The sequence below is a fragment of the Lithobates pipiens genome, unplaced genomic scaffold (genome assembly GCF_037356315.1).
Source record: "Lithobates pipiens isolate NorthernLeopardFrog02 unplaced genomic scaffold, aLitPip1_a1.2 Scaffold_8, whole genome shotgun sequence".
In the NCBI taxonomy this organism is placed as follows: Eukaryota; Metazoa; Chordata; class Amphibia; order Anura; family Ranidae; genus Lithobates; species Lithobates pipiens.
The window spans coordinates 548,244,263-548,259,543 of record NW_027507903.1 but is presented as its reverse complement, the minus strand read 5'-3'; the positions used below and the strand labels follow the sequence as shown (position 1 = coordinate 548,259,543).

Sequence of the window (15,281 nt, the reverse complement as noted above, 5' to 3'; positions counted from 1 at the left end):
AATAAAAAATAAAAAAAGTCAGAAAATTTTGAAATGACATTTTTCTACATTCCTGCATCGCATGCCTCCCGGCGGCAGTTCACACTACCATATGCGAACTGCTGGGAGTGCCAGTGAAATGTTAATGACATCCCCAGATCAGTTCGCATATTGCAGTGCGATCTGCAAACTCGGACAGGAATCGGATCGCATGGTGTGAACACCTATGCGATCCGATTCTGCTGCGGACCAAAAAAAAGGGTCCTGTGCGAGTTTGGGGCAGGTGCGATGCGAATTCAGCCATACTATCTGTATGGCTGAACTCGCATCGCACAGAGATCGGATGTGATTTGCACTGCAGTGCGAATCACATCCGGTTCTCGTAGCCGCAGCAGTGTGAACCCAGCCTTAGTCATATTTAGGCCAAAAAGAATTCAGCCACATGTCTTGGGTGAAAAATAAATAAATATTAAAATAACCATTTTTTTGGTTTGTGCAAAAGTTAGTCTACTAACTAGGGTACATTTTCTGAGATTTACGCAGCTTTTAATGACTGCCTATCTCATTTCTTGAGGTGCTAAAACAGCAGGGCAGTAAAAACCAAACGACCTTATTTTAGAAAGCAGACACCCCAAGCTATTCGCTGAGAGGCATGTTGAGTATTTTGCAGATCTCACTTTTTGTCACAAAGTTTTGAAAATTGAAGAGAAATATATATATATATATATATATATATATATATATATATATATATATATATATATATATATATATATATATTCCCCTTTTCTTTCTTAATTTTCAAAAACAAACGAGAGTTGCAAAATACTCACATTGCCTCTTTGCAAATACCTTGGGGTGTCTATTTTCCAAAATGGTGTAACGGGGGGGGGGTGGTTTGTGCCATCTTGACATTTCAGGGACTCGGAAAAATGTGATAGGTAGCGAGGCGTGTAATCCTCATACTCAGGAGAACCAGCAGAATGTATTTTGGGGTGTAATTTCACATATGCCTATGGCATGTTTGTGCAATATATCATTTAGTGACAACCGTTCATAAAAAATAAAAAAATTGACACTGTTTACATGAAAAAATTATTTTGTGCTAGAAAATTACTTTGACCCCCAAACATTTTATATTTTTTTGTTAAAGCAAAGGCCCTACAGATTAAAATGGTGGGTGTTGAAATTCTTCCCCCCCCCCCCCCCACAGAGTATTTGCGCAGCGATTTTTTAAACGCAATTTTTGTGGAAAAAATGTTTTTTGAATTTCAATGCACTAAAAACGCACTATAGTGCCCAAATGTTTGGTAAAATATAAATTATTATCTTATGCCGAGTACAGATACCAAACAATTGTGCAGAGGCGACAAAACTACATACATTTTTAAAAAGCCTTTACAGGTTACCACTTTCGATTTACAGAGCAGGTCTACTGCTAAAATTACTGCCCTCAATCTGACATTTGCGGCGATACCTCACGTGCATGGTGCAATTGCTGTTTACCTAGGACACAAGACTGACGCTTGTGTTCAGCTTTGGGGACAGGGTGCTTTTTTTTCCCCCCACACTGTTACTTTCATTTTTTTTTAATCATTTTAAAATCACAGGGATTGTAAATATCCCCTATGATAGCAACAGGTACTTTTTTTTTTTTTTTTTTTTTTTTTTTTTTAAATGGGGTCGGTTAGACTCTAGATCTCTCCTTCACCCTCAAAGCATCTGACCACACCAAGATTGGTGTGATAAGATGCTTTCCCAATTTCACAGTTTATATCCAGCGAAACTGAAATCATGAAATGCTCAGAATTTCTGGTTTCTTAGGCCATAGAAATGATTGGAGCTGTTCTGGTTTTCGATCAGCTCTATGGTCAGCTGGCGGAACCACCTGCTGCATTCTCAGGTTTCCTGGTGGAACAGGAGAGCCCGAGAAAACCATGGAAGACGGTGGGAGGGATGTGCCCTTCCACTGCTTGTAAAAGCAGTCTAGAAGGTAATTAGCCGATAGGATTGCTTTTACATGAAAGCTGACCACTGGCTGAAAACAATACCAAGATACCTAAACCTGCAGGTATCATTATGGTATAGCAGGAACCAAAAGAAGAGCACACACTGCTCCAGTCAAATCTTCAGGTGTAAATGGATGACAGGTGCAGACCCTGGCTCACCACTGTCCAATGCAAATAAAAGGAGGAAATGGTCACACTCTGAATTTCCAAAAAACTTGCTTGATGTACCTTTATTGTCACAAGTGTATCAGACAAACACAGGACAAGCAGTTGACATGTTTCAGAAGCGATAGCTTGCTTGCTGTGAACAAGCAAGCTATTGCTTGTGAATCATTCTGGTATAACCACCCAAAGTCCAGCAACATACCAGTACGTTGCTGGTCCTTGTTGGGCATATATTGTAATTCCCCCCCCCCCCCCATGAAGCTTGTGGGCTGAACGAAAAAAAGATGGATCAGTGGGTATGCCCACCATTAGTATACAGTCCTGCATCCACCCACTTCTAATGATGGGAATACATGGGCAAATGCTGTTAATGTCAGGATGAATAAAAAAAATAAAAAATAAAAATAAAGTGCTGCAGCTGAATGTTGTACCTGAAAAACAATAAAACAACGTGTGCCAAACTTAAAAAAATATATATGCTGAAGCATAGGGGCGATCCGCCCCTAATGTTAGGAGCAAATCGCCCCTCTACCCCTGATTCAGCACTTATGCTTAATTTTATTTTATTTTTTTTAAACTGTGGGGATGAAATCCCAGATTTATATAATCGTGTGTGGTGGCGTTCAAAACATTCACCGATGCAAAGACCAGGTTGGCCAAGACAGGAGACACAATAGCAGGTGTCAAGCCTATATCGACGCTAGCTAGCTAGCTACAGACGACATATTCTTTGGGTAGGGGTACCAGGGAGGACATATGGAAAAATGCCTCTAATGCAGCCGGCTCACTGCATTTGGATTGGGAAGATGGTCCACAGCACCGTCTGGAAACAGAAGGGCTGTGATGAACTCTTCCTGGAATTTAAGAGGAAGGATCCAGTTCATCCTGATGCTTTGTACAGCATATAAGCGTACAGCAGAGCCAATTGGAATAAGTATACAGACACTTTTTTGTACCAGCATCTGGCCTTACGGCAATTAAGTACAGCGCCATCAACTGGTCGTTGAGGTCCACCCCTCCCATATTAAGGTTGTATTCGTGGACAGAGGGGTTTCTCCACAACACCAGTCACCGTTGGAATTTGGACTGTCATAAATGCCACTTCACTGCTAGCAAATTCTCAAGCAGACTCTCCCCCAGTCTAAGTCGGGATACTAAAAGGCGCTGGGGTAAGCCCCAGCGATTAGATCGCAGTGTCACATGCATCAATTCCATGATCAAACAAGTGACTAAAAAGCGTCATGCTTGTGGTGTTATTGTCCACGAACAAGTGGTAACCCTTTCTGAAATACGGGTGACACCAAGTCCCAAACAATCTTGCCAGCGCTCCCTATGTAGTCTGGGCAGTTTGGGGGCTCCAGGTGACTATCTTTTCCATTGTAAACCATAAAACTATGTATAGCCTGTGGCCCTGTCACAAAGCTCTTACATCTTAATCCCATATCTGGCACACTTGCTGGGAAGATACTGTTTGAAAGACAAGCGGCCATAAAATTTAATCAGGGACTCATCAACGCAGACAAATTGATCGTGAGTAAACAAGGCTGTAAGGTATTGGTTAAAGTAGTTTACAAGGGGCCGAATTTTGTGGAGCCGATCGTATTCAGGGTCACCCCGAGGACAACAGAGTTCATCATCATTAAAATGCATGAACCGCAAGATCTGCTCGTATCATGTCCTGGTCATGGAGGCAGAGAGCATGGGCATATAGTGAATTGGGTCAGTGGACCAATATGACAGCAACACACTCTTTTTAGGCCCAGGAAGGTCTTAAATTCGGAAATCGTAATAGGTTTCCAATCTCTGGCAAGAGTCAGCTCCCTATTAGGATTGGCATATTCTGCAGGAAAGGCACTATGGGCTAGACGGGCCTGTGTGTCTTCTTGGTGGCTGCGTGACACTGCACCAGCTTGAAGTGCACTTATGGGACTCGCCGCGTCACCATGTGATACTGCAGTGCTGGATGTACAACCAGGGTGCCCTAGGCCGCTGGTGCTTGCCAGTTCACCAGAAGGATGAGCGGCACTAGTACTGGCTCTCTGCTCCATACGAGAGCCCTGCGGTTCTTGCACCTCAACAACGCCTGACCTTAGCAGGGACCAATACTCTGTCGTCAGAGCTATCAGGGGGCAGCTGCTCTTTACCCGTTCGTATTCGGAGCCTTAATCTGACAGATGGGCGACTTCCTCTTCACTCATCTGTCATGCTCAGAAACGAGTAGGCCTCTTTACTAGTGTACCTCTAATTGGACACTGTGGCCTCTTAAGTTACAGGTACAACTAGTGCGACAAAAAGAGCAACTGGTTGTCAGGGACTGCTTCAATCATTACCAAAAAAAAAAAAAAACTGTTAGCGTTCGCAGGGATCAGGACAGACTCTGCAAATGCTGCCGTTGTGTGTGTTGCGTTTTGTAAGTGACAGTGATCGATAGATAATGCACTTAGTTGAGCTGGGCGGAGGGGCTAAATGCAGGTGCTAGCAGGTATCTGGGCTGATTCCGCCAACGCTGCTTTTTTTTGGAACCCTAAACTACTGGGGACGTAAGTATAGATCTGATCAAAGATACTGATCCGTTCAGACACTATACTACTAAGGGAGGTGTATAGTGCATGCGTGGGTGTAAGCACTACTGATACTAGGGCTGCAACTAACGATTATCTTCATAAATCGATTAGTTGGCCGATTATTGTTTCGATTAATCACCTTAAAAAAAAAAAGTGGGTCAAATTGACGTTCATTTTCAACCACAGTGACGGGAAAATTTGGAAATAATAGAAAACTTCTTGGTCAAAGAAGTGGTTTCTTGGTTAGAAATGAAGTGAAAATTTCAAACAAAATTCTTTCATTCAGCGAATGTACAAAGATTTTTCATCTGAATATTCTCATCTGAAAATTCATCCGTGAGGCCAGCATAAGGCTGGGTACACACCTATGCAGTTTTTAATCTGTTTCTGCAGTGCTTTTTGCTGTGCGTTTTAATTTTAGCACACCGTGATTTTACTGCAATTCGCGTTTTTTTGCATTTTTTGGGCAGATTAAAAAAAAAATTGCTGCAAAAACGCATTACATTCTTTTCTGCAGCTTCTCCATTGAAATATATTGAACCAAAAAAGCACCGTTTCACGTTAAAAGTCCCTGACCCTTTCCAAATATGCAGTGGCTGAAGAAAAGAACAGAAATGAACGTGTCCCATAAGAAACCATGTAAATGAACTGTAGTGCGTTTCTGCAAAAATCACCAACAAACATATAGATGTGAACCAGGCCTAAGATGTGTAGTAACATAATGGGGTTAAGACTAAAATTAGCCCCTTATTAGTACAAAAAAGCAAAAATAATCACTACTGGAAAGAGTTCTTTACTGTAGAACAGTGAAATTAATATTTACAGTAGTGATTATATTGTACTATAAAGGGCTCATTTTAGTTTTTTTTAACCCCATTATGTTACTGGCCGATTAATCAATGAATCGATTAGTTGCCGATCAAATCAATTAGTTGTTTCAGCCCTAACTGGTACTAATCTGAAGCTAAAACCTAACTGAGGTCACCCTCGGGAGATCAGGGGTTAAGCCTTTATTAGACATTACACAGCGGGTAAACTAACGCTACAAAAAAAAAAAAAAAAAAAAAAACTTTGGGAGGACCACAAACATTCAAAAAGGAGAAGAATTTTTTTTTTATATATAAAATACAAACTTTATTGCAAAGAGTAAATAACATCATACGACATGGGTAAAAATTGAAACACATGATGTAAGGACACAGAAACAGTCCACAAATGCTTCATTCTGGAGACATTGACATTGCTGCACCTGCGACACCCTCTAGGTTCATATTTCAACACTAGTGACAACTTTTAGGTGATGCGGGTCTGTGAAAGAACTTTTGCACTGCAAAATTCAATCTACAAACTTTAAAGCGATAGATCTGCGCTCATCTGTCATCCTTTGACTGCTCTGGCCCCCCTTTTGGGAGGTAGTTCTCAGAAAACGGGAGGGTCCCACCTGGACATGATTTATTTCCATCCTGCTCTGTCTTGCTTTTTTTCCCCCCTATCTCTCCATTTGGGCATCTGTTTTTCCTCTTCTGTGTTGAGCGTATGATCTCCATTGTTTGAAACACATAACATGTGAGATTGTTTGTATTCATCTGGAGCCCATCTTAGCCCATTCCTTTTTCCCTGAAGAAGACCCTTACCTCACTTGTTGAAACGCGTTCACACATTTCATCCGTCTCCCCAACAGTTGGTTTGGGCCTCTATTTGTGTACTTTTCTTTACATCAGGTGTTTCAGTTTTACCCATATTATTTACTCTTTGTAATACATTTGTGTAATATATATATATATATATATATATATATATATATATATATATATATATATATATATATATATATATATATATATATATATATATAAAAAAATTCTACTCCTTTGAGTGTTCATGGTCCTCGAAAGTCCTATTTTTTTGAGGAACTTTGTTTTTACATGGTGTTAGTGTAGTGTTGTGCAACTCAGTGTTAGATGTCATCTCTCTGGAACCGAAAATAATTCTACGAGGGGAGAAGACATCACTTCTCCTGCCTGTGTTTGCACTTATGTTGCGTACACACGATTGGATTTTCCGACGGGAAATGTTGGATGTGAGCTTGTTGGCATGTTATCAAAATTTCCGCTAACAAACGTCTGTTGTCGGACTTTCGGACCGCGTGTACACAACTCTGTTGGACAAAAGTCCAAAGTACAAGCATGCATGCTCAAAATGAAGGACGAGCTGGAAGCGCTCGTTCTTGTAAAACTAGTGTTCCTAAATGGAGATATCACGCATGTCACTACATTCGTAATTGTTGGCCAACATTTGCGTGACCGAGTGTATGCAAGACAAGTTGGAGCCAACACCCTTCTAACAAAAGTCCACGGTTTTCTTGTCAGAAAGTCTGATCGTGTGTACAAGGCTTCACAGGCAGGGGAAGCATTTCACTGGTCAGAAGCGATCAGCAGGCCCAGGCCAGAAATCATTGGCCTGGACCTGAAGACTGATCTATTCTGCAACAAATCTGATCACCGCGAGCGACATACGCATAAGTGGTTTTACGCACCCGTGCCATTCTGCTGATGTATATCAGCATGAGCCGGTCAAAAAATAAATCAATCCGAAGACCAAGACCGTGCATGCTTGGAAACGAAAGAATACATTACAACAAAATTATATCACTTCCAAAGTTGTATTCCATCATACGAGAATTTTCGTAACTTTAGTAACCTCTCTATTTTCGATATGATACCAGCATGCAAAAAATTCAATAGAAAAAAAATAAATAAATAATAATAATAATAATAATAATAAAAAAAGGACAATTAGTCGTCTGAAATTCTCAAACCGTTTTGATAACTAAAGAAGACTCAAATAATTTGGCCTCTTGCTGCCATTCTTCCTCCATCTATGGTAAAATTATCCGATGACTGCATTGGATTTACAGTAGACTGTGCAATATCTACACCTTACACAAGCAGGCTCTGCTTTCTACTTCGTATTAGTAATTGCAGTAACCGATGACATTCCCCGATATGAAGATGGCCACTAGACTGAGCATTTAAAAATCCCATATATGAAATACTACAATTTTAATATGGATGAACGAGCAAGTAAACAATGGTTTAAAAAAAAAAATAAATAAATAAAAAAAACACTTTAAAAAAATGTGTACAGGTGCAGCTCAAAAAATAAAACATAAAAAAATAAAAAAAGTTAATTTCAGCAATTTCAAAAAGAGAAACTCATATTATATACATTCATCACACAGAGTGATATATTTCAAGCATTTTTCTTTCAATTTTGACGATTATGGCTTACAGCTAGTGAAAACCCAGAATTTAGTATCTCAGAAAATTATAATATTACAGAAGACCAATAAAAAAAAAAAAAAAATGTTTAATACAGAAACATTGGCTTAGTGAAAAGTATGGCCATGTACAGTATGCACTCAATACTTGCCTGGGGCTCCTTTTGCACGAATTACAGCATCAATGCGGCGTGGCATGGAGGCGATCAGCCTGTGGCACTGCTGAGGTGTTATGGAAACTCAGGTTGCTTTAATAGCGGCCTTCAGCTCATCTGCATTGTTAGATCTGGTCTCTCAACTTCCTCTTGACAATACCCCACAGATTCTCTATGGGATTTAGGCTAGGCAAGTTTACTAGCCAATTAAGCACAGTGATACTATGATCATTAAACCAGATATTGGTACTTTTGGCAGTGAGAGCAGGTGCCAAGTCCTGCTGGAAAATGAAATCAGTATCTCCATAAATGGTCAGCAGAGGAAAGCACGAAGTGCTCTAGAATTTCCTGGTAAAGGGCTGCGCTGACTTTGGACTTGATAAAACACAGCGGATCAACACCAGCAGATGACGACACGGCTCCCCAAATCATCAATGACTGAAAACTTCACACTGTACCTCATGCAACTTGGATTCTCTACCTCTCCACTCTTCCTCCAGACTCTGGGACCTTGATTTCCAAATTAAATGCAAATTGTACTTTCATCTGAAGGACTTTGGACCACTGAGCAACAGTCCAGTCCTTTTTCTCTTTAGCCCAGGTAAGATGCTACTTTGATGATAGTCTGATTTTTTTTTGGGAGATGCACCTGTACAATCTTAAAATACACAATCCATTTCCCTTATGCAATCTTATTTCAGGCTCCAGAGGTTATATGCTAGCTCTAAAAAAACGACCGAATTGGCGTTTTCAATGGGTTTTCATAAGAAATCAAAATTATATATTGTCACAAGGACAAAAAAACTATAGAAATCCAAAGCAGAGGAAGACGCTTCCCAGTGAGGACACATGTAAAATCTTCCTGGGGTTTTACTACTTCTCAACTTTATGCAAGACCAAAAAAGTTTGATACACTTTGAAGCCTAACTCCAGGATAAAGTAAAAAAAAAAAAAAAAAAAAAAAAAAAAAAACACCATCAGCCCTTGAAATGCTTGTTTTTGACCAGGTATAAAAGATGTAATACTTAGACCTCCTTCACACTGGGGTGCTGCTTTTCACCCCGCTATCAAAGAAAGGGTTAATTGCACTTGTGCTGCAGCTCTTCGACAGCGCTGCCCATTCAATGGGCAGGGTGTTTTGCAGGACATTTTCTGTTTTGCAAGCGCACCGCCCAAGCGTGAAAATACTTAAACATTCACATTGGGGTGGCTTGAGAGACCCTTTTCAGGTGCCATTTTTAGCGTTAAAACACCTATAAAAGCGCCCCAGTGTGAAAGGGGTCTTATTCCTCACCCCAGCAGGCTGCCTCTATCTGTGTGACTGGGTCCCCCACAGCACTCTTTACAGAATGCCCAGTTGTAGTTGCGTGCTTACCTCCTCACATAAAATGCAGGACATCCCAGCATTACAAGTTATTAAACTGAGATAATCTGCACAGCCTAGAGCAGAGGACAAATCGCCAAAACATTTATCCCTTGCTGTGCACCGTGCCCAGGGAAGGGAAGGGTTTAATATTTCCATCCCAAAGTTGAGCTCTAAGAGGTCAATGGCTGACAATTAAGAGTGAATGCCCAGCAAAAGAACATTCCATTACATTTTTTTTTTACTTTTGACAATGGTTTAACCAGACAGAAAGCAAGGAAAAAGCTTTAACAAAAAAAGACAACATAGGCTACTATGTACATCTAAAACAGGGGAAGGTTAAAAGGTTGGGGGAGGTGGTTTTAAAAAGAACAAATGTATGGTGGAATAAGAAATCAAGGGCTCATAGGACTTGCATAAAAAAAAAAAAAAAAAGGTGTTTGTCCTAAACATTTATTAAAAATGGTCATAAACCTTCTAACACGTTAACACTCAAATGCAGCATATCCTGAGGTGGGCAATATATTTTGAACGCGCTGCCAATGTACCCTAAAGCTCAGCCAAAACTGCACCAGGACATTTTTTCCTGATGTTTCCTGGTTGTTCTTACAGATTTTTACTCCTCCTTGTTATGATCCCGATAATGCATAACAGGGTGCATCTATAACCACAATGTACTGCTTAAAATTCATTAAAAATGTGCTGCGCAATAACATGTTTGTTAATTAGCTGTATGCAAATTTACACTGTAGTTTCGTTATCACTTACATTTTCATTCACCAAATAGACTAGCCCATATCCCGCTATAGCTTTGAGACCAGCAGCTCTCACACAGCTGCAGCATTGTTTATCTGCCCACCTCTCCCCCTGTCCAGAGAACATTAATTTTCTGTGAACCAGTAACAAAAAATACATGTTCTGCGAATGGACAAATATATGTTATTACATAGCGCATTTTAATAAAATAAAAAGTTGCTAGAGTTCTTAAGCAAAGAAGCAAAATGAGGCCAAGGATCTCACTATGGCAGCTAGTAGAGTTACCTGAAATATATAAATATATTTTACGATTTACATAGGGCCAACCGTTTGCGCAGCGCTTTACAATGTATAGGCGGGACAACACAATTACAGTACAATACAAAAAAGGTACAGGAGGGCCCTGCTCGTAGAGCTTACATTCTAAAGGGAGGGGGTGGTGGCACAAAAGGTAATAGCTGCATGATAGAATGATTTGATATACCACACACTGGTTTGCCTACAGGTCTGCTTTATAGAGCAACTCCACTTTTGTTGAGGGGAAAAAAAAAAAAAAAAAAAAAAATAAAACATTCCCTTCTGGATGATCCATGTACATTTCACAGAATCATACTTTTTGTTATTCTGAATAGTTATTTATTTGTGTCCATGTGCATCTGTATGGAAGTGATTTTAGAATTCTCAATCAGCTGCTGCACATGCCAAACATTTAACTTGTATCTTAGTGTAGACTTCTGGAAAAATCATTAAGTCAATCACTCAAACAGGAAATGACACCAGGAGGCGTGCTGTACACCATCCATGTTCAGACCGCCTCGAGGTAGCCATATTGCATTTTACAGAAAATTACAGCGCTGCAGATTGAAAAGCAAAGATCATTTTTATAATACTTAATTAAAACATGACTTGAGTCACAATATTATACACTATATGATTTTAACTTTGTTACTTGCTCATTCCTCTCTCCCTCTCTCTCTCCCCCCCCCCCCCCATGAAAGTGGAGTCACCTTTTAAGCTACATCATTTACTAAGTACACACTCACCTGTAGAAAACGTGTGACATCCACAATGACGCTGCGGAACACATACTCATCCTTCTGACAGTCAAACCAGCCAAGTTTGGTGATGCGCGCATACAGCTGGATTAGGGCTTGGGTGACAAATGAAGCAAGTTTGGGGCGTGTAGCCAGGTAGTTCAGCACATAATTTCCTGAAAAGAAGGAGCAGACAGAATTAGGAGCTGAATCTATAAGCTACTATCAAGGTTGTGGTTCACCTTTCTCTTAATGGCATCTACCCAACAAAATGTATAGGTCTTGCACTTTCATTCAGAATTGTCTCTAACAGGACAAAGATGGCCAACCCCCCTCAAAACACCCACACAACGTGTCTTTTGTCCCATCTACCTAGGTGCTGTCTAAGGCTATCTGCAGCTAGCTGTGAGGTCAGAGAGGGAAACCCCCCCCCCCCCCCCCACAGCACCTTTGTCTGTACACACAGACATCAAGGAGATGCCTGGTCATCTCAACTTGCCTGGAACATTTTAGTGCACATGCTCCTCCCTTCTCCTGCATTCTTCATGAGAAGCATTTCTAAAGCAAATATTTGGAGGTGGAAAAAAGTGCCGTCTGTCAAAGTAGCCGTGTCCTTTCTAGTTGCGTGGTCCGACAGCCACGGGGGAGGTGAGCCCCGGCCCCTGACTAAGGGTTAGCCTTAAGCCTCATACACACGATAGGACTTTGTACAAACTTTCCCTTGGATTTTTGTACAAAGGGCGTCGGCCCTGAACTTGTATTGCATACACACAGCAGGACTTTTTCAGCCAACTTTCACCAAACCACGTGGTTTTTCTGCTCTCTACTGCCACCTTTGGTCAACTTCTGTATTGTTGTCTGATCTTTTGCATTGGTTCTGAGCATGCCTGTTTGTACTTTGTACAAAAGTCCTATGGTTTTCTGTACACACGATCAGACTTTGCTTCATCGGACTTTTGTTGCCAGAAAGTTTGTCCGTTCGCACAGCCAACAAAAGTCCGATGAAAACCAAAAAAGTTTGTCCGATGGAGCGTACACACAGTCGGATGTTGCTCCAAAACAGCTAATTTGCATGTTTGTTGTCAAAAAGTCTGATCGTGTGTATGGGCCTTTAGACAGCCTTTAGAAAGATGGTAAAAACTACAAGTAAAAGGGTGGAACCCTGAGTCATGAAGAGATGGAGGATTAGGAACCCAGTGCACCCTTATGGGGTTTTTCCCCGGTAGTAAAAAAAAAAAAAAAAAAAGAGAAATCAGGTCTTCCTGAAAGAGCCTAATCCACATGCAGACAGAGGGAAATTTTCTTATGGTGAACTGGTGCTGGTCAGAAGAATAATTACCTGGTTGAGATGAAAGGCAGAAATTACCTTGGGAAAGAAGGAAGTGCTGGACCTCACCACCTTGTCCCTGTGCAGAACTAGAAGAATTTTCTTGCAGGATAGGGCACCCAGTTCAGACACTCTCTTTGTAGAAGGGTTGGCTACAAGAACCACCATGTTATGGGTGGCTCATGGGTGAGAGTATAGAAACGTCTTGAATAGGTTAAAAAAAAAAAAAAAAAAAAAAAAAAAAAGACTGCTTCTGAAGCACAGATCGAATTGGAGACCCCAGTACATAGGTCCCAATTAGAAAGGGAGAGGCCAGCTGTTTCTGAAAGAGAATTGAAAGAATTATAGAAATCAAAATCAGAGCTGTCTTTGCCCCTCAAAATCTTGATCCTGCAGCATTTACAAGGAAGAAATTTAAGGGGACTGAAGGCATAGATCAGGATGAACTTGAGAATCCCTGAACCTAGAGACAAAGCTGTCTAGTTTGTTGCTGAACCCAGAAGTTCCACAACCCTTGTTCACCACCTGCAACACAGGTTCTGGAACACCACCATGGGTAGGGAACACACTCCCAAGTCCAGGCACTGCCGGCTAAGGAAGTCTGTTTTGCCTAGAATGTACATGGTTTACAAGGCTGTAAACGTGAAATTCTGACCAGCACCTGATAGAATCTACTGCAGTGGGTTTTCTGGTTCCTCTCCAATAATTCATGTTCTCTACCACTTTGGAATTGTCCGATTGAATTCAGACTGAATGACTCCCCGGTAGGATGATCCAATGCTACAGTGATCGCCAAATCGCCTGAAGTTCAAGAATGTTGATTGGGAGACAAGACAACCAAGCCCTCTGCACAAACAGGGTGCTGAAGTCCAGCACTTTATCAAAGTGCCCCATGTATATGAACCGAAAAGACATGTGAGAAGTGAGACAGGAGACTTCAAGTTCTAGCAAACAGTCACAGCTGAAATTTAGCACTACAGCCATCTGATCTATGCAGGGGGAAACAACTTTTAGAACAGTTAGATTTCTTTTAAAGGGATTTTGGAACAGTTAGATTTCTTTTAAAGGGATTTTATTCAGTCAGACATGGCTTGAGAAGTAAGCTAGCTAATCAGTATCGGATGAACAGTAGGACTTTCCAGCGAGAAAAGACTTCCAATCACATATATTAGTTGAGTCAGTAAAGACAGATGCATCATCTACTGGAATTGTAAGCACCCTGTTGAGGTGGGATACTGCCAAATCCACAGCATGAATAAAAATATTCTGCACAAAATCCTCACCAAGAGGATATTTCTAACCTCCATAAAGAAAAAGTGGGAAAAGCATGTACACTGGAAACAGCACTGGTAGAAGCAACAGGCTGATTGCTTTACAGTGAGGCACATCGCATTAAGAGACAAAATCTTCTCCTTTGGGGATAATATCAGTAAATTGCTATATCGCAAGGGGCAAGCTCCTCAGTCAACGTCTGGAGCAACTCAATCAGCTTTTGCAGCTGAAGGCTCATAAGCCACTGAGGCCATGAGGCTAATCAGAATCTGCAGGAGGTTGCAGGAGAACACTTGTGGCCTCTGATTGGTTGGCAAATAACTGGGTGATTTGAGTCATAAAATCTCACATGACTGTGGTAAAGACCTCAGCTGAGGGAGCCCAGCCACACCCAATAGAGCCAAGGAGGACTCCGAGAATGAAACAGACTAAGATCAGCAGATAAACATTCCCGGCTGCACCCACAGGAAACCCAGAAGGTTAGTCCTGGTTCACACTGTTGCGACTTCTCATACAACTGACTGCAATGTTATGCAACTTTCTGTGTTGCACAAATGAACACATTTGCAAGTTGCAAAAAAAATAAATAAATAATAATAATAATAATAATAAAAAAAAAAAAAAAAAAAACACACACCACAGTTCCTGCACTACTTTTCTGGGTTTTCCTTGCGACACAACTGCCATAGACTGCAATGTTAAAATCACAAAGGTCGCAAGGAAGTCATTGTCTAATTTGCAAGTTCAATAATATATGTGTCACACTTTGTTAAAGTTGAATTGAGGTTGCAGCAGTGTGAACCAGCCTTAGTTTGGAGGCAACTAAAAGTTACTGTAAGCATGAACAAATCGAACATTAACCACTTCCATACCGGGCCAATTCTGTCATTTCTCTCCATCATGTAAGAACCAATTTTTTTTTTGGCTAGAAAAGCCCCCGAAACTATATATATATATATATATATATATATATATATATATATATATATATATATATATATATATATATATATATATATATATATATATAAAACCCTAGGGAATAAAATGGTTACTTATAGCAATTTTTTTACATGCCATTTAAAATAAAAAAACAAACATTTTCATGAATTAAAAAACAATATTTTACCCAATTTTTTTTTTTTGTAGAAAGTGAAAGATGGTATGCCGAGTAAATAGATAACCAACATGACACACTCGCCAAATGGCGCCAAACTTCGGTACATAAAAATCTCCATAAGCTACACGTTAAACATTTTTAAACAGTTTACAGAGGAGGTCTTTTACTAGAATTGCTCTCACTCCGTTTGTGGCGATACCTCACATGTGTGGTTTTGAATGCAGTATACATATGCGGGCGTGACCTACGTATGTGTT

The 15,281-nt window shown here is 40.5% G+C and overlaps 1 protein-coding gene across 3 annotated transcripts in view; it reads right to left on the bottom strand.

The window, feature by feature from the left end:
* Positions 1-15,281, bottom strand: part of XPO7 (exportin 7) — a 97,805-nt gene that overhangs the window by 52,378 nt on the left and 30,146 nt on the right. For all 3 annotated transcript variants that reach the window (XM_077469817.1, XM_077469818.1, XM_077469816.1), the window contains exon 4: positions 11,315-11,481. In XM_077469817.1, coding sequence (XP_077325943.1) covers positions 11,315-11,481 — 167 coding nt within the window. The remainder of the gene's footprint in view (positions 1-11,314; positions 11,482-15,281) is intronic.